This window comes from Ambystoma mexicanum, chromosome 11, assembly GCF_040938575.1.
Source record: "Ambystoma mexicanum isolate Mex_15411 chromosome 11, UKY_AmexF1_1, whole genome shotgun sequence".
Classification (NCBI taxonomy): domain Eukaryota; kingdom Metazoa; phylum Chordata; class Amphibia; order Caudata; family Ambystomatidae; genus Ambystoma; species Ambystoma mexicanum.
In genome coordinates this window covers 1,094,741,726-1,094,761,399 of record NC_090934.1, presented here as the reverse complement: position 1 = coordinate 1,094,761,399, position 19,674 = coordinate 1,094,741,726, and the positions used below count along the sequence as shown (strand labels likewise).

The following is a 19,674-nucleotide window of genomic DNA, read 5'->3' as shown; positions in this document are numbered from 1 at the left end:
CATGAAGAGATTTAAAGACTAAGGACAGAAAATGAAATTTAAGTTGGGAATAAAAAGGTAACCTTCCAAGAGGTGCAAGTGATGCTGAGATACAATTACGGTAGGAGAGAAGACAGAGTACACAAATAGATGAATGGTAGATTGATTTTAAAGGAGCAAGACAAGAGGAAAGGAGACCAAAGAGCGTGACAGAACAATAGAAAAGTCGAGAGAAGATAAGAGAAGACATAAGAGGTTTAGTCACATGGAAAGTGAGGGAGGAGCGAACTTTAAATATTATAAAGATGAAAGCAGCAAGAACGAGACATGAGGGAAATGAGTAAAAGAGAGGTTAGAGTCCAGATAAAGACCAAGATTGCGTGCAGTAGGGGAGATAGCAAGAGTAGAAGGGGGAAAGGAGATTGACAGTAGTGGGGGCTAAGAGGGAATTGTGTTAGCAGGGAAGAATAGGACCTCGGTTGTCCAAGCATTTAGAGTGAGGAAGTAATATGCAATTAATGCCAGAGAGACAGGTGGGAAGAGTGTGGTGAATTTGCGGCGTGAAAGATGAAAAGGATAGAAAAGGTTGTGTGCTGTCGGCCTGAAAGTCCAAAAGAAGAAATAATAGGAGCAAGTAAAGGAGTATAGAGTGAAAATAGAAACATGCCCAAGAATGAGCCTTGGGGAACACCGTGCTCAAGAGGAAAAGGTGAATAAGTCTTTCCAGCCCAAGAGACAGAAAAAGTTCTGTTAGATAGATAGGAAGAGAACCAGGAAAGGACAGAACCCCTAAAACCAAATGAAGAGAGATAATCAAAAAGCAAAGAGTGGTCAACAGTGTCCAAAGCTGCTGATAGATCAAGAAGAATAAGAAAAGAAGAGTGTTTAGAGTGTCGAGCTGACAGAAGAGAGTTAAGCACACAAATTAAGACCTACTCGGTGAAGTGGCGAGGGCGAAACTCGACTGAAAACGTGAAAGAAGAGATAGCTCATTAGCAAAGGAGGGAATCAGACAATAGACAAGGCACTCCAGAAGCTTAGATGAATAGGGTAGGAGAGAGATAGATTTCCCCCTCCCCCATCAAGGGGAAATTTGTGCTATTGAGGTAGTTGTTTCCAGTCACCTGCCAGTAAAATCAAGTGCGAAGAATACAAGTACCAGAATTCGCAGAGTCAATTAACTTGCCACACCTGAAAAAAAAAATTGAAGACACGCCTGAAACAGCAAAGAAACTCAGCCTCCCTGAAGATTGATGGAGTCATGAAAATGTGTGTTTGGAGGAGAAGCTAATGTCTGGTAACAGAGCGCCTGCCTTACCAATTTTTAAACATTGCTCCAGGAGTCCCAGGCTCAAAGGGAGCAGCAGCAGGGCCATCATGCCTTACAGTGGAGAGCCACCACGATGGCTTTCCCCCTCTCCCTCATCAAGGGGAAATGTGCGCTATGGAGGGAGTGGTTTCCAGTCACCTGCCAGTAAAATCAAGTGCGAAAAATACAAGTACCACAATCCTCAGAGTCAATTAACTTGCCACACCTGAAAAAGAAATGAAGACACACCTGAAACAGCAAAGAAACTCAGCCTCCCTGAAGATTGATGGAGTCATGAAAACGTGCGTTTGGAGGAGAAGCTAATGACTGGTAACAGAGCGCCTGCCTTACCAATTTTGAAACATAGGAGAGAGATAGGGCTGAAATTAAAAACAAGAGGATTTGCTGAAAGTTTTTTTAGAATAGGAATGATGATAGCATGTTGAAAGCTGTAGGAAAGGTAGATGTGGAGAGACAAATGTTAAAGAATGAGACAAGGAATGGTACAAAGGAAGGATAGATTTTGGGAATAAGAGCAGATGGAATAGGAGCTGCTGTAGGATGGACTTTGGCCAGCAGGAGTGTTACATCAGAATTGGACACAGGAACAAAGTCCGAGAGGAAAGTTAAGGGTTTAGGTGGGGGAGAAAATACAGTATCAGAGGAGGATGAGTTAACAATGTCCTGGCATAGAGAATGGACTTTAGAGGAAAAAAAGGAAGCAAAATCAGAAGCAGAAAAGGTGGAGTTAATAGAAGGGTCAGGGGAAGGAGGAGAGAGAAGCCGGGTTAAAGATTGAAAAAGACGCCAAGGATGAGCAGACTGAGTATGAAGAAGATCTGAGAAATAGGTGCATTTCGCAGAGTTCAGGTAGTTGGCGTACAGGGTGTGGTAAGAAAAGTAGGTAGAGTGATTAAACGTAGATCGAGTTTTAAGCCAGCGTCTTTCCAAGCGACAAAAGACGCTGCATAGAACAGAGATGAGAAGAGAGCCATGGTTGGGTAGGTTTACGGTGGGCTGAAAGGCAGAGAGAGGATATAGTTGATCAAGACCTAACAAAAGAGTAGAAGGAAGAGTAAAGGAAGCCTCATCAACAGAGAGAGAACTAAACTGTACGAGAGGAGGAAGAATATTAGTGCAGGTATCAAGATAGAGTGAAGAATTGAAGTTGCGTAGATTGCATCGATAGAATGTTTTAGGCAAGAGAGAAGTAGAAGAAATGGGAGAAGTAGGAGGAAGAAGTGATAGAGAGAGTAGCGAGTGGTCAGATAGATAAACAGGTAAGGCTAGTACAGCAGAAGCAGTAAAGATTGAAAGAAAAATTAAGTCTAGTGAAGAACCAGAATTATAGGTGGAAGGAGTTGAAAGTGGGGATAGTAGATGAGAATCAAGTATAGAAAGAAAGGGAGAAGCAGAATGAGCAGAGGAAAGATGAAGATTTAAATCCCCTATTCCTGTGGAATTGAGATTCACTGTAATGTTTAGAAAGAAGCTGAAGACTTTATTGTTTAGATATTTTCTCCCAACTGGCAACAAAAAAGCACAGGCTTCTTTCCTGTTTGGTGTTTCAGATGTTGTGCTAAATTTCTTGGTCCACGTCCTCTATGTTTACTGTTTGTGTTGGTCGGAGTCCTTAAGCATCAGGGTCATTGGTGCACGTCATAAATATATTAAAGTAAAGTAAAAGTGCTCATTGTCCGTGCAACATACTGTGGGCCCTACCACATCATGGGATCAGAGGCATAGCCTCTTAATAATCTTCAAACCAAGTCTAGCTTTGTGATCCCTCGAACCATTCTGTCACTCATAGAAACCAGAACAACCAGACATAGCTGCCAAAGTTTTCACCTAAGGAACACTCTCCCACCGCAACCCCTGGGCCTCAAACGCTGTAACCCAGGGTTAGAGTATTTTTTCCCAATGGCCCTAACTTACTGAGCGCATTGTTTGTTCTGATAGGAGATCAAGGGACCGGTTTCCTTACCTGTTTGAAGCTCCCCTGATCCCCATTGGATAATAAAGGGTGTAACATCCCACCCTGCAGCTATCCTCGTCTTTGGTTGTGGAGCCAGTAGCGCCTCTGGATGATGAATATGTAGTTGCCCCTTTCCTTAGCAGGAAATCATCTTTAAACATCCAATGAATTGTGTCACTGTCTAGTACCATCTACCGCATTAAGCCCATTTATTCTCTTTGGGAGAACTTTGAATAACTTTTTAATCTCCCCAAAGTAGCCTAAACTGGTTTACTTACTTGGACCTTTGTAGAACACTTATTCTTAGGTTAGGAATAGGGCTCATTGTGAAGGTCACAGTGCCAACTTGGCCTCACAATTCCCGGCCTGTGTGCGGTGCCGGCGTACCTAGTCCCCTACCCTATTTTTCCATTTCTGAAACAAAATTAAAATCAAATACATTGACGCATTGATGGGGATATTTTAAATACAAAAAGGGAGACACGGTAACAATGAATGAGAAAGACATTCTTTCCCTAATTTATTTTAAAAAAAGGATTAAAAGACAAGTCAGTGCTGCATGGCGACCACCTTTGCATGTTGAACACCTTTGCAGAGTGATGTAGCATGTCTATGGAAATGTTGTCTAAAAAACAACCCAATACCACAGCACTGAGCTGGACAGTGCTACTGTTCTAATAATCCTAGCATTATATTCCCCTTGTACCTGGCCATTCCTCCATACAAATACTAAGCAATAAACATCTCATTACTTTTGCCCCTGAGAAGATTATAATTTGGTATTACAAACGGGACTCTTAACATCTTGAGGATGAATCCGCTAGAAACGGAACATTAAAATCACCTCTGATTTCAGAGCAAACCATTGTTAAACTGCAGTAGTAGATATTTTAACACAGGGGTCCAAATCTGAAGTTGGAAGCTGCTAGCTAGTCATTAAAATGTCACTCACCCCCTCAAATCTCCACATTTACACAGAATAGCATTTCTTACTCACCAAAAGCCCATTATAACTAGCCAATGCCGATTGCAAATTGACAATTCCTTCAAAATCTATACTTTTTTCAGATGGAGTGATATTTATACACTAAGATCAGAAGCCTGTCATTAGACAGGCCCATCAGCACCCCCCTTAACGTACAGAGAGATTCATGTCATAATATTTTGAGTTGGCATGTTTCTGCTGGATTATAGAATAGACAACTTGCAACTGCAATCTCCACACACATTAACAATTATGGGAGATTTACAGGATACAAATTCCTACATTCTCACTGACTCCACAGCCCATGTTTCCTGTACGAGCCTGCAGTGAACCACTCCAAAAATGCACACACATCCTAATGAACCAGTTTTCCAGCAACCCCTTCAATATTCCAACATATAATGTGAAATCAATGTCCAGCTAGTTGCTCCATGCTGTATCATCACTACTCTGTGTGATGAATCCAGTGGAGTAATCACAAATTCCTCATGGTGGTGACACTCTCCCATGTGGCCAGGGGACAGCAACGCTACATGATCCTGACCCTGCGGGGGCGGCTATAAGAGGGAGGATCACATGGCAGAGGACAACTACCAGGTAGACGTTTTGCCTCCATTGGAGAAGACACGGTATCCACCCACCCCCTTCCCCATGAAGGCCAGCTGACATCAAAGACCTGAATGGCCTATTGTCAGCTAACGGTTCACCTTTGTAGAGGAAGTGAAGAAAACGCTTCTCTAACTTTTTCTGCCAAGAACTCCACCTTTGACCCAAACACATACATACAATATTTTTCTAATGTACCTTTATGTGACAACCCTAAGAAAAACCACTTAAGAGTAAACCCATGCACAACACCTTTTTCTGATATGCCCTTATGTGAAAACCCGATGGAAAAACCAGATAAGGGTTAAGAATACAATGTCATCCATGGACTCCAACTCCCATAAACACTCAGGTACTGGGAGGAAGAGGAGTAAGCAGTTAGTGCAAATGAACAGGAACTCAAAGCATCACACAGAGACTAGTTGTTTTCCCATTCCTTCAGTGCATGGGACATTTAACTGATGGAAAATGCACTACGGAGGTGAGCAGTGCAGGAAAGTACGTTAAGTCCCAGGTCGGGACTCATGAACACAGAGAAGGCCACCGGAACGGAGGAAGAAAGGGCATGTGCAGAGCCAAGAGGGTCGTGGAGATGAGAGGAGCCGATAGCTGAAGCAGCACTCTTCATTCCTGAACGAAAAGGGAAGCCGGTGAGTCACGCGGAGCCGCAAATGCAGATGGGAGAACGTCTGCATACTACCCGATGTAAAGCGGATGAAGGAGCCATCCTGCAAAGGCGCAAAGATTATCACAATTTGCTGGAAAAGTCCTGCGAGTCTGCCCAAAACAGCTGGGGATTCGAGCATTCTGACAAGAGCACAAACACAGACTGTTTGAATGGTACAAAACTGCTAATGTGGGCAAATCCCAAAGTTTACAAAACCAATACTCGAGAAAATAAATGTTTGAATGCAGCCAAGAAAAAGTAAGAAAAATGTTTGAATGCTGTCAGGACAAAGTCCAAAAGCAAACCCCAACACAATACAGATGCATGAGATGCCAATGTGGGGGGGAAGTTTAAACAAGCATTGACAAAGGAAATTATACCAAGCACCTCAAGCTACATGATATTTTGATGCAACTAAAGAACTGAGAAAAATACAAGAAGTCTTGGAAGGCGAATATACCAGGCAATTGAAGTTATGTACAGATTTCTTACAGGAGTGCACACCAGATAATCTGCAAACCTACAAAAGAAGCCCCGGCAGGCGGGTATGCCAGGCAATTGAGACGTAACCAAGATCTATGACAGCAGAGTATACCAGATAATCTACACAGGGCCTTTACCTCGGAGAAAAATTTTGTTGGAGTTATTACTTTTGGTTTTCAAACACTCTTGCCATCACCAAGACGAAGACATTTCCTTGCACCCTTTATTATTTTGTTTGTAGTGTCAGGGCCGGGATAGGATGTTTTGGAAACAAGGACAGATTATGAATTACAGACTTACTGACAGACTTACTGACACAGACATATCCTTAGTTTTGCGTTCTAGGGAGGGAAATCACTCTTTAGAATAAGGCTAGAAAGGCATTTCCCCAACCTCTTTGCATTTAATAAATATCTGTTTGAAAACATGAACACCCTGTGTCCGCCTCTCATTGCTGACCACTCACATCTGCTAGGAGAGACTTGTCAGACGACAATAACAAATTACACCTCCCCAAATCATCCTTTTCAGAATCACAACTACACAGTCAATGTTTCCATTGTAGTGTGACCACTAGGGCAAACAGGGATATTCATCATATCCAGATCAAGGACTTGAAATGACATTTTAGGACCACGTGTACCTCTCAAAATATTTCCCAGAATTAATATGAAGTTGTCTCAGCTACGGTAGGAGCAGAGACAGCATCTAAGCCATATGTTCATAAAGGATGTAGGCGCAGTAACAGTTTCAAAGTCCTAGGAGAATAGCTGAAGACGTCATTACTTGTTTTTCTACCCTCATCTTTACGCATCGACAATACAAAGCCAATGTATGGTGAGGAAATGATCCTTGGGGTAGGGGGCAATTGAGTGCATAAATGTTATTATGCTTTGATTAAGGCATTCTATATGAGTGTAAGGATTTGCTAATATAAAGTAACAGATGAGCTAATGTAACCTAATAGAGCAGCCAACTTCTCTTGGGATAATTCCTAGTTGCCCATTATTGTTGAAGGAAATAATCCTGTGGGGGATAGCATCCAGAGCTTTATCACAAGTCGTATTTACATGTGAAAACCGGCAGCTTTTCAAGAATTTCTCCACCACTCTAGCAAGGAGTTTATCATAGTTCAGTGTATTCTCCATTATTTCCATCCAACTGGTTGTTACAACTTCCAGTTAATTATTTTTTATTTGAATGTTCCAACATTAAAACATGGGGATGGGTGGTCAGAACTTCACTGTTATTGGTTGGGTAATTCTGGCATTTAGAATTATACAGTGCCAAGTTCCCACTTAACAGACCTACTTTCCAGATCAACCTGCTTCTAGGGACATTCATTAAATTATTCAATCTTATTTCGACTGATGGTGACAACAAATGCTATGATTGTCTGGCAAGAGAAGCTCCTCATAACCATTATTCACTGCAAGGGCTACTGAGGAATTAAAGGCTGGCCATGTTCTATTAAAGATGGCTTTTATTAAAGAAAGTCTTACTTTCAGCATGGAAGAGCAGCCAGCCACTTTCTTCAGTTACCTGAGCGGGTTGCAGGGGTGTCTGCTCCACAGTGGTGGGCTTACCTCTTTGACAAAGGCAGCATGTCGGGGGGAAATTCAGGACTGATATTTGCTTTCCAGAATAAGTGGATAAAAGCAGACAGGGGCACAGCACTATTTTAAGACAGCTATTAGCACTTATTATGGTTATGCACCTTTCCAGAGATGGTGTTTGGCAATTTGTATTGGTCAGTTGAAGGGTGGGGTATCTCGAGACCGGGTATTTAATAGAGCAAGACAATTGCCATTGTACCTGGCAATGTTGTGTTGCATGCGTCACATTTGGATAGAATTGTGGAGATTAACCATGCGTCACATTTGAATCGTGAAGGTTAACCATGAGAAGAACTTTGAGAGCTCCCAATGTACTAACTACCCGCTCCTGCTCCCCTACTACACATATTCCTTCTACTATGCACACCCATGGGCTAGCCAAACTACACGCAAATATACACCAAACATAACTAACACTTGCATACAACAACAATTCCAGGCACAGGACCATACCCCTACAGACAGACACAGACACAGACACAGACACAGACAGACAGACAGACACAGACACACACACACACACACACACACACACACACACACACACCTATCCCTCTGCCCTCACTAACCAACCTAGTCCTCTATCCTGCAGAGGACCATGAGCCCCCTGGAGACTGCACCTGGGTGGTAGCGGTGTGTGATATAAGTCAACATTACATGGCATAATAGGGTGAGACACTCCTGTAAGAGGAGTGGATCTGGATCTTTCAAGGCTTGGCATCCTGGAGGACAAACCAGGCTCTTTTTAGGAAAGGGAGGCAGTAGCCGTGAGCCGCTGTCTGCAGTGCCCAAGCATCAGAGGTTATACCTTGCCAACTCTCCAAATGCTGAGTAAGCCAGACCCCCTCCTCCCCCCCCCCCCACCACCACAGTCCTGTGAGCCAAGGACTCAAAGAGGGTTTGGGGTAGTTGCTGAAGCTGAGGGCAAAGAAGCAGAGGCTGAGAGAGGAGTTTTTCCCTCCTCATCCTCGTGAGCCACAGGGAGCTCTTCTTTGGCCCCTCCATGCAAACTGTCCTCTCCCTCTAGTAATTGAGGAGTAGAAACAAAAATGTTGACCCCCTACAACTGTGGGAAGACCCTTGAGATTGTTGAAGCTGGAGTATCGCTGCTCCCAGCGACTTAGCTGCCACCTTGGAAACCTGTAATTTTTCTAGGCTCTTATCGGTCTTGGAGCCAAAAAGCTAGGAGCCATCAAAAGGCATGTCCAAGAGTCCTGATTGGACGTCGGGTGCAAAACCCGACTTTCTCAATCAAGCAAATCTTCTGGCAACTGTACTTCCCGCCATAGCTCTGTTTACAGAGTCTGCTGAGTTTAGTCCAGACTGGAGAGATTAGCACATGGCAACCATGCCGTCTTGCACCAGATTAAGAAATCCCTCTCTCTCCCTCTCTCTCTCTCTCTCTCTCTCTCTGCTCCCCCTCAGGGATATGCTCCACAGCCAAAGCTACTACATCCAACAAGGTGTGCGTACACTTGACCAGGGCACAAGTTGCATTAATGGCCTTCAAGGGCCATGCTGCCTACAGAAAACACCCTCTTCCGTAAGGCATCAAACAATCATCTCTATCCGAGGGGATAGTAGGATAGGCTGCCGGCAGCCTTAGAAGTTGACATGGCTGTCTGAACCATTTAGCTTTCAGGAGTGGGGTGTTTTGATGGGAAACTTGGATCGACTGTGGCAGGCCTGTATTTCTTGGCCAGATCCTTGTTAACTGCCTGTGTCGTATCTGGTTTTAACCAGTTTTCCAACATTCTGGTTCACAATGCAGTGTGGACGGGTAACACAGGCTCCCTTGGGGCCCCCTGAGCCAGAATGTCTGTATGGTCATCCTTTTCCAGGATTGCAACTGGTTATCCCCAACCTAGATATTCCATGACTTTACCCATCACTGATCTATATGAGGGGTCCGCATGACTTGAAGAGTCAGCAGTGAAGAAATCTGTCTCAGGTGAGGTGTCTAAGCCACTAGCATCCTTCAGAGTGTAAACAAGATTTGCAACCTGGACTTCTCAGATTAATAATCAGGTATGTTGGGAGTGCCATACTCCAAGCTAAAAGGTGCATCCTGTTCCGCCTCCTCTTCCTCCTCAAAAATCGACCCCATGGTCTTAAAGAAGTCAGACTTAGGTAAAGACTTATGAGACAAATCGAAGAAAGGCTTTGAAGTCTTCAAGGGAATCAATGGCGTTGAAGGCGCTGAGGGAGTCGACAGCTTTAACAGCTTCGACTGCAACACTGTCTTCGATTGGCCAGGTACTTGCTCCTTCACTGGAGTCGAGGATGACTTATGCTTCAATTTGTGGAGAGACGAAGACTCCTTCAACGGATGTCAAGGAAACGTAGTGCTCGGGCTCTTCGGCGTGTGAGTAGTGGTCTCAGAAGACACCCTGCCGGTCCTACTAGACGCTGTGGGGTCTGAAGCCTCCTTGGGCTTTTTCAAAGAGGCGACTGGGGCCCCCTTCTGAAAAATGTCCAGCATCTGGAGACAACATTTCTACCAGTTAGCAGAAGATGCAGACTTGCTCGGAAAGTTTCTCTGTCAGGAGAGGGGTCTGACGTCTTTTTGTGTGATGAGGACGAATTACTAGATCTGGATATCGAGCGTTTCAAGTGTTTGGAGCGCTTTTTTTTTTCACTGCTGGGGAACCCTCCCTGCACTCGTCAGTCGTCCTCTTCTTGGAAGGGTTAGTAGAAGGGAATTTAGAATGAGGCCTACCTGCCACGAGTTTCCCCTTCATTTCCCTCAAGGCTTTCACTGTCATCGACTGACAGGAATCGCAGTGATCGACTCTGTGGTCCGCACACAAACACCAAAGCCAGATCCGATGTGGGTCCATAATGGACATTTTAGCGTCACAATCGGAACACTGTTTGGAACCGGTCTTCGGTGTAGACATTATCGACGAACTTCAAAACTCCTGAACATACACAATGAGAAATCGCTGAGGCGAAGAACTGTCCAAAGAATGCTGCGCATGTGGAAAAACAGAACTGATGCAAAGGCGCTGCGCAAGCTTCTTATACCACCATCAACTTCATGGTCAAGGACAGAGGCCGTCAGGGGCCACGACTCGACGATGCACGGCGCCCGATACTATGGGGAAAAAGGTTTCTGAAGCTGCAAGCAGCCTTATGTATATATCAAAGAGGAGGAATACATGGGAGGACGCAATCCATTTGAAATAAGAAATATTACAGTATGGCACAGTTCGATTATGATATTTTACACCGGCTGAACATAAAACCAACTGCTTTTCTTCATACCTGTGCAGAGGCATCAGCCTGCTCCTGCTCCTGAAAATATTGGGAGGCTCGCCTATCTTCCTCCTCCTGAAGTTTCTTGGCCAGTTCCAAGTCACTGATTCCTTCAGGAATTTGTTCCCAGTCAATATCTTGGTTCTGCTGCTCTTGTTGCAGAGACAATGCAATCAAATAGTCCTAAACAAAACAAACTATTAATGAACAAACAAGTGTGGCAAAATTTAAAAAGAGCATTAGGTATTTATTACAGAATAACGCAACCATTTCCCTACATGTTTCCATTCATCACTTGGTCTATTCTCTAGTCTTCATCTCTTTCACTGTATGCTTTTCAACTTAGCCATTTTCTTTATCTCCTTTCAGCGTGCTATTGTTTCATAACACTATAGTTATTGTTTCCCCTCACCAAACCATCATACAAGCTCACTAAATGCAAATTTACACTGTAAAATGGTGACTGTGTACAATCATTCTACACTGTGCTCTAAACCTATAGTTTTTTTTTAAATACAGTATTGGGTCACAGTTCAAATGATATGGCTGTGTAATTATCCTTCCTCCAATTGGGATCTTTGTGTGCTACAATGGGAATGTTAGTACGCACACATCACTTCAGTCATGTGTAGAGCTAAGCCCTAGAGAGAGCAACCATGTGAGAGTGCCAACAATCCCTTTAAAGATTATTTTCCATTTTATTAAAATGATTGCATTTTTTTAAATCCATGCAAACATCTGAATACATTTCATGCGTTGCAATACAAATGTGCTGGGAGGAAAGCTCAGGGGCAACACGTTTGATTAGGAAGCCAGACAACGCAGAGTAACAGGTCCAAATCCCGGTCCTATGCTTGGAGACTGGTCTCCGGTATTAAGCGCATTATAAAATATGAATTAATTACAAATGCATACAATATCACAAGATTACTTAAAGTACGTCTAATCCTGTTTTTGTCTTTAAAATACCCCAAAAATCCATACAATACACAAGTTATCATCCCCTTTATAAAAATAATACTTTTCTCTCTAAAAGCTTAATATTCCATCTGGTTTAATGTGCCTCCTTGCCTTTTTTCCCCAATGATCCCTTAAGCTCCGGACACATTATAAATACATGAATTCCAGTTTCAATATGTCAATAATTATGATTTTGATCTTGAAATAATCCTCAGCCATGATCATATTTCATATAACAGAAACATAGTTCAACATGATTTCAGAAAGGAAAATCGAATCATATTGTTAAGCAATTCAGATGGGACCCTATTCTGTAATGACCCCCACTGAAACTAATGTAACAATTCAAATTACTATACGTCTGAAAATCCAACCCTGCATTCACCCATGGAAGTTGATTTCATACTCAATTTTACATTTACTGGTGGTAGTCATCTCTCAATGATTCCTGTACATCAAGATCATTCATCTTGTTAATGATTGTTTCCATTTCTTTAACATTTGACAACTGTTCATTTTTAAAATCCTCATTTTCTTTAAATATCTCTTTTTGGTATATCACATGGTCTCCCAAAATACTATATTGCAATCTTCAAATGAATCATGGTAACAACCATCTCCAAACTTATTCCTGTGATTCAAGCTGATTTTCTTTAAAAACTTGTTTTTAGTATTAGACTCTCAATCTGATTAACTATAGCATGTGCCTCATTACACGGTAGGCGGTAAACCATGGTGCTGTTAGCACCATGGTTGCCGCCGGTACCATACCAGTACCACCATGGAGGAAAGGGGAATTACCACCCTATTCCAAGGTTGGCGGAGCGGTAATTCCCCCTTTCTCCATGGCCCTTCCCCATTCCTATTTTTGCCCCATAGTGCTCGATGGGAATGTGGAAGGGGCTAATTATGGTACCGCAAATTGCGGTACCGTAATAAGCACCAAGGTCCCTTTGCGGGTCCCAACTTTAACGGCTGGTCTACACCAGCCGTTAAGGTCGGGTCCCGCAAAGGGACCTCGTAGTAAGGCGGTAAGGGTTTACCGGTACCGGTGCCCTTACCAGTACCGGTTTACTCTTACCGCCAACCGTGTAATGAGGCCCTATGTCTTCTCTAAAAAAGGCTGCCATGCCATAAGTTAGAATTGCAACAATTTGTATTTCTTTCAATGTAAAGGTGTCCAAGTGTTTGCCAAAAGTGTTCAAATTTCAAAATCATTCTTGAAACAAATTACACTTACGATTGTATAATAATAATAATAATTTAGCATTTATATAGCGCTACAAACCCTCAGGCTTTTGAGAGCAGCTTATTATTACCCACGGTGTGTGGTGCTCCTTTATTGACCTCGGAAGGATGAAAGCCTGAGTTTGGCCCTGCCGGGATTCGAACCTGAATCAACAGGCTCAGCACAGAAGTCAAAGTGAGCGCTTTACTCACTGTGGTAGCAAACCGCACACTCTTTTGTATTTCCCAATTTAAATTTGTATCAACGTTAAGTCACAAATATTTGGAATTTGTCACACAAATTGATTATAAATTAGTTATCTACATGTAGATGTATTCTTCATATAAACTTTAAGCAATGCCTATTGAAGTCATAAGATGCTTAAAGCTGCTCCAATATGCAAAGTATGTAAATTAAATAGTACAGGGGCTAATAGGCACCCTTGTGTGAGACAATTTTTTATATTGCGTTTGTATGTGACAAGCCACCTTCATGAGATCATCTTATCCTCGTCTAACCTTGGGCCTCATTCCGAGTAGGGCGGTAAGGGTTAACGGTCACCGGTAATGAGACCGGTGCCGTTAAACCCTTACCGCCCTACGAGTTCCCTTTGCGGGTCCTTCCTTAACGCCTGCTTTTAGCAGGCGTTAAGAACAGGACCCGCAAAGGGACTTCGGGGTCAATAACGGTACTGTAATTTACGGTCCAGTTATTGCCGCCTTCCCCCTTCCCATTGAGCCCTATAGGGATTCAAATGGGAATGGCCCTGGTAAATGGGGAATTACCGGTCCCTCCGACCTCGGAATGGACCGGTAATTACTCCATTCACCAGGCCGGAGGTTGGACGAGTTCGGAGGCAGCCATGCCGCAAATAGCGGCGTGGTTACCTCCGAACTCGGAATGAGGCCCCATACATATGGTGTTCAATTGTGAAAGCCAAGTTTTGAGGAATTCCCGAATGTGCTAATTTTCGACATAGCCTAGATCTTACTAGTTTGTCAAATGAACAAATGATCAAAGTGGCATTTTCTTAGTTTAAAACTTTTTGATTGTAGATTTTCCTCTCCTGAAACTGGACTGGTGGAAAGATAATATTTCATTCTATCCATTCAGTTAAAAATAAAACTATTAAACATTGAGAGGAAGTGCTCTGCTTGGCCTTTGGGCACAACAGTGAGGAGGTGAAAGAGACTGGGGTTCACCCCAAGTGGATGCTGAAGTGAGAGGAGGTATATGGGGGATCTCCATTTCATCTCAACTGGTTCCCCGCATTAAAGCAGGGGGCAGATCTAGGAGCATATGCATCCTTCAAACCCCACAGACACTTATGACCTCCTCATAGGGGATAGTCACGGGCATTCACTACCCCATCACTGATGCCGACTGCAGGACTTTTATTTATATCGCGCTCATACACAAGGATGTAGGTGATTTGACCGGATCCGTGTTTTAGAAAGAGTGAAGTGACCAAATATTTTTTATTTCGGATGGAGAACCCCGTACCCTCCCATTCCCCCTACTGTTATTAATATCCCTTACTCCACCCCCACATATATTTTTATTAAAAGTTTTTTTTCAGTAAAAAAATAAAAAACTATTTGGTCACTTCTTTCTCGAAAACATTGGCTTTGGTCACTTCTACAATATTGCATCCCATATTGTGGAGAACGCTCACGCAGTTGTGGAATTCCAAAAGCTACAGAGCTTCACCTGAACAAGAAAGAAGTAGGTTGGCCGCAGTATGCAAGAAAGTAAACATACCTCATTCTCCCACCATAACTAGCATTGCTGGGATACAAATTATTTTCTGACTCCTAACAGACACACACCGATATAACTAAGTCTCATACTGACACAGGCAAGGGCAGTTAGGATACACGCGGGGAGAGAAGGAGGCTGCACACATGTCCACGCTCCCACTAAATTGCAAGTTGGCAGAGGGGGCCTTAGAAAATCTCATGCAAACCCACTTCCACCTCTAAATAGTTTAATCATAACCCTCATGCACAAGTGGCCTCAATGTTCTCAAGTACCACCCAGGGGGAACTCTATTGTAGTTCATTCTGGCAGGGGGATGAGTTCAAGAAGAAGTTAGAGGAGTACTGAGAGGCGAGTAGGAGAAAAGCTGGAGGAAGAGAGTTATCATAATGGGGAGGATAACTGTTGGGTAGTAGAGGAGGCAAACCAATAGAGAAAATGGAGACAAAGGACATGGTTGGAGGAAGTAAATAATGAAGGAAGTAAATACGGAGGTTGAAAGGAAAAGCTTACATCAAGCAGAAAGGAAGTTGTCAAGAGTGGCGAGTAGACTGGGGGAGAATTGGTATTATTTGGAAAGTGTGTTTGGGGAAGTTGAAAGAAACGAACACTCAGAGGAACAGACCAAGATGCGGATGGAGGAAAAATGATGTAACCACAGTGCCAGAAAGAGAAGAGCCAGAGGGGGAGATATTACTATTATACCAGATGAGGTGGGAGGAAAATAAAAACACATAGAAAGAAAAATTAGGTAGGGTTGATCAGTCTAGATCAGTCCAGAGCAGAATACAGAGCTGGTGGGAGGATGTATGAGATGGTGCAATCTCATCAGGGAGCATATCACAGGCGTGGTCAGAAAGAGGGTGCACCAGACACCACCTGGGATCTAGGGCAATGAGCTGACCAGCAGAATGGGAACTGCCTGAAGCCTGTGAAATCGAAACCAAAGAGGAATGAGAACAACCACCACCTAAGCTTTCTAGATGAGTTATTTAGGAAGTTTCCAAGCCTGGAATTTCTAAGCGACAGAGGACCCCCTGATCATCGTACTCAATCGCCAAAGTTTTGGAACCCCGCAAAAGGCAAGCACGCAGGACCAGGCCAAGACTAGTCCCTGGAACTTTGTAAAAATGACAGTATTTTGACTTTTACAGAAAGACTATCTGGAGAACCATCACTTTATAGGGGCTTCCTTTCTTTAATACACCCCCACCACTCCGAGGCCCTTTGGCCGTTTCACAAATATTTCTACTATCAAGAGGGTGAGGCTCAAACACCCAAACAGACTTAGAAAGGGCTCCTGGCTGAAGCAAGCACATTTTTGGTTTCTTAATTGATACCCCAATCCTTTTGAGTAACTCCAAAACTTGCCTTGCCGAATCACATTACCGCCTGCAAACATTTTAATACAACTCACCAGACCTAGAAATTAAAATACTCACTTTTCAGCCGTCAGAGCATTATTTTAAGCCCCAATATATATTATAAACCGTTATCAACCTCTTCTCCCAAATGTTTGGATTACTTTGTAATAAAGCCATTGGTAGTTCATTCAGTCCAGTGGCCCTAAATGTTTTCTTGTCTTTAAGTTTAACAAGAGATTCAAATATTGGGCTGTTTATATTTTAAGCCATTGGGTACATTCCTTATGTTTATCATACCTAGGCCTCTAGTTAAATACTTCATATTGTGTTTGACTAAATCAGGTCCCAATTTTAAACCCTAAACATTATCTTTTTACAAATAAAGAAAGTCTTACATTGTTGTCTCTTGTCAAAACTATCCAAAGTATTTTTTGTGTGCCTATACAGCGATTTTATGTAGGTATTTGAAATGTGTCTGATTTCTTACCTCCTTATCATACCTGCTATGTTGAATAAGTATATACCCTTAATTATATTTTAAAACCAAGTCTCTTTAATGCACTTAAAGGAATGATTTATGAAATCAAATATCATTACAATCCCCATTTTCATAATTCCAGCCTCTTAGTTCCATTAAACTGTCAATTAAAAGATTCTCACTTCATTACATCCAAAGTTTTGATGGGTCAAATGTTCTACCATCATTTTACTCCAGTAGATAGTCTCCATGAATAGTTGTCCTTTTTTCCATTTATTGGCAATTGCGAGTGCACACAATCAAATGATGATCCCTTTCAATTAGTTGTGACTATTTCAAAAGAATCAAATGCAAACTTATCAATAGAAATTCAGATACTAAGACTGACCATGATTTTCAACATATGCAAAGTTTTCAGGTTTGTCTTTCAGAAAAGAGGCATTTAAAAATCACACATTCTGTTTGCCAAGTTCCAAAGTAACTGGCCTCTTTAATTGCCTTTAATGATTTATCAATTAGCACTAAGGTCATTCCAAAATACACCATACTCCCTAGATAACAATTCCTAAGTAATCATCACATTGAGCATTCAAATCTCCTGCGAATATCAGACCTTTTGGGAATTTCATTGCTACTTCAAAAGGCTGTGCTTCTAGGAATTCTAAAATATAATCATTACTCTTCTGTGGTTGAATATAGGATTCGTGATAACAAAGTAAGGCAAAATTTACTTAACATGTTATTCGTAACAAATAGATATGTGCTTGTATCAATTTACTCAGGTGATAGACTATTGTCTAATTTTAACTATCTTAAGTCGACCATTTGGCATTCAGTGGAGATTTTGTTGTAAATGTATGATGTCAAGTTTTGAATCAATGGCTCTTCTTTTAACCAACTTTCATGTAAATAACCAAAAGCACACAGGCAAAAAACTACAAAAAAGCTTAATTCAGGAGTTTTTCCCCCACAAGTCATATTCCATAATACTAGGGATAGTGTCAAAAGAAGTCTTATCAGTGTTGGGGCTACTACATTAAAACCGGTTTTAAAGTGCATTATAACTTAAAACAGTATTCCTATTTTCAGCATTCTAGTGGCCCTAAGCACTTTACTTTACCCCCGCCCTCTATACGTTTGGATCATTGTCTTTTTTTGGGTAGCCATAGGGCCTTCTCTTGAAGTCCACCTGCCATAGTAGCACTTTTTCTCTTTAATGCTTTTTCTCTTCAAGGTTCGGGGTCACTCAGGCATCCCATTTTTGTCCTAGGGTGATTATATCGTCTGATAAGGTCAGTAGGCGGAATGTGTGAAGAGTGGATGGGGACACTCTCATCCTAGGATGGGAGGCCTACCAGGGTGAAAGCTAAAGTCAGTCCCTACACCAGAAGGGGAGGGTGGCAGCTGCAAAGGCACCAATTCCTGTCCCCGTCCCTATGTGTGCTTAGTCAGTACCACTGTTGATCTTCCCATACGTACCTCACATGAGGCTGGCCAAGTCTTTTCTATTTTTTTTGTAGTGAAATACAACTACCAAGATGCACAGTGGCAAAGAAGCAGACCAGCGGCGAGACAGACACAGCTGCAAGCTCCAATGCTAGCAAAATGAAAATCAGCAGATTATCCACCATCATCCTGCCTCACCTATGAGAACCGTCGGAGCAGTCCATTCAGCATGTGAGTCTACGCGAAACTCGCGCACACACACCCAGCCAAAGACTCTCAACAAGCCGACTGCTCAGCACTTGTATCTACGAAACTCTTATAACCGAGCCACATTAGATACATTTGGTAATCACTGCAAAGAGACAGACGGAAATAGAGCCGGACTCTGCTTATCCTAGCATTGTGAGGATTCCGGAATGAAATTCGGACACAAGTTAGACATGGTTTTGGCTAAAGACTTTTATAGAAAAAATAAAAGGGGTTGGGAAAATGCCTGCTGTCCATGCGCTATGATATGATATGATATGATAGGTTATTTATAACGCGCCTAATACCCAGAGGTTTCTAAGCGCGGACCCGGGGATGGAACCTGTGTGGTTCCATGTCGTCTTGCTGCCAAGGCGAGCACGTTCCCGCTGAGCTATCCTCCCGACGCTAAAGATGTTTCCCTACCTAAACTCAAAACTAAGGATCTGTCAGTGACAATGTCCAAAACACCGTCCTGTGTCCAAAGTATTATTCTGACCCTCACATTCTAAGGAAATAAATCTTAAGGTGAAAAGGATATTGTCTTTGGCCTTCAGTGTTTTAAAAAAGTGTTCCAAAGAGGATAAATAACTCCAACAAAAAGTATCTCCAGGATATTGCTCCTTAATCCACAGGGTGTTTCCCTTCTCCTAGATTCTTCTTCACGGTTGCTTGAAATATGACCGTTCTTTTCTTTCCTCTTGATCAATACCAAAGTCATGTACATTTATCTTTGGCCATTGGGTTGTCAGGATACCTGGTATACTCTACTGCCAGGGCTTCATGTATTCACACACTTGTCACACACGTGTGCTTTCCTTTCTCAGCAACTCCACTTTTGATAATTCACCAAATTAACTTTTTAACCGATTCCTTTTGTCCATCGTCTGTTGTCTTGTGAGTGTATTGCTCACATTTTCAACCTTGGTGATTCACCACCTTAGCACTATTAGCTAATTCACATTGTTCGGTAAATATTAACTTGTTACTGTTTCTTATTCTCTGCACATAAGGACAAACTTCAGACATTTCCTTCCACAGTAAATGTACTTTTACTTTCTTGCTTTCAGTGTTAACGGTTTCCTTTCATCGGTTTCACCGTGGACTCATCAGCTCTTTGTGACATTTCCCGGTCTGCCTGCAGTCCACCGATGACAGCCGCCGGATTCTCTCTTCCTTGCGCTGCTTGGCTTTGAGTTTTCTGCTTCCCGCAGTTCTGGTTGGGCCTCTCTTTGTCTTGACGGTCTCCGCTAAGTGTGCATCTGCTTCTCTCTACCAGCAAACACCCAGGCATCCGGCACTTGCTTCTGGTGTAC

General features: G+C 42.6%; 1 protein-coding gene across 1 annotated transcript in view; it reads right to left on the bottom strand.

Annotated features, from left to right (window-relative positions):
• MINDY2 (MINDY lysine 48 deubiquitinase 2) overlaps window positions 1-19,674 on the bottom strand; it is an 838,774-nt gene that overhangs the window by 80,908 nt on the left and 738,192 nt on the right. Inside the window, exon 8 of the mRNA XM_069624356.1 lies at window positions 10,888-11,061. Within this exon, the coding sequence (XP_069480457.1) occupies window positions 10,888-11,061 (174 nt within the window). The remainder of the gene's footprint in view (window positions 1-10,887; window positions 11,062-19,674) is intronic.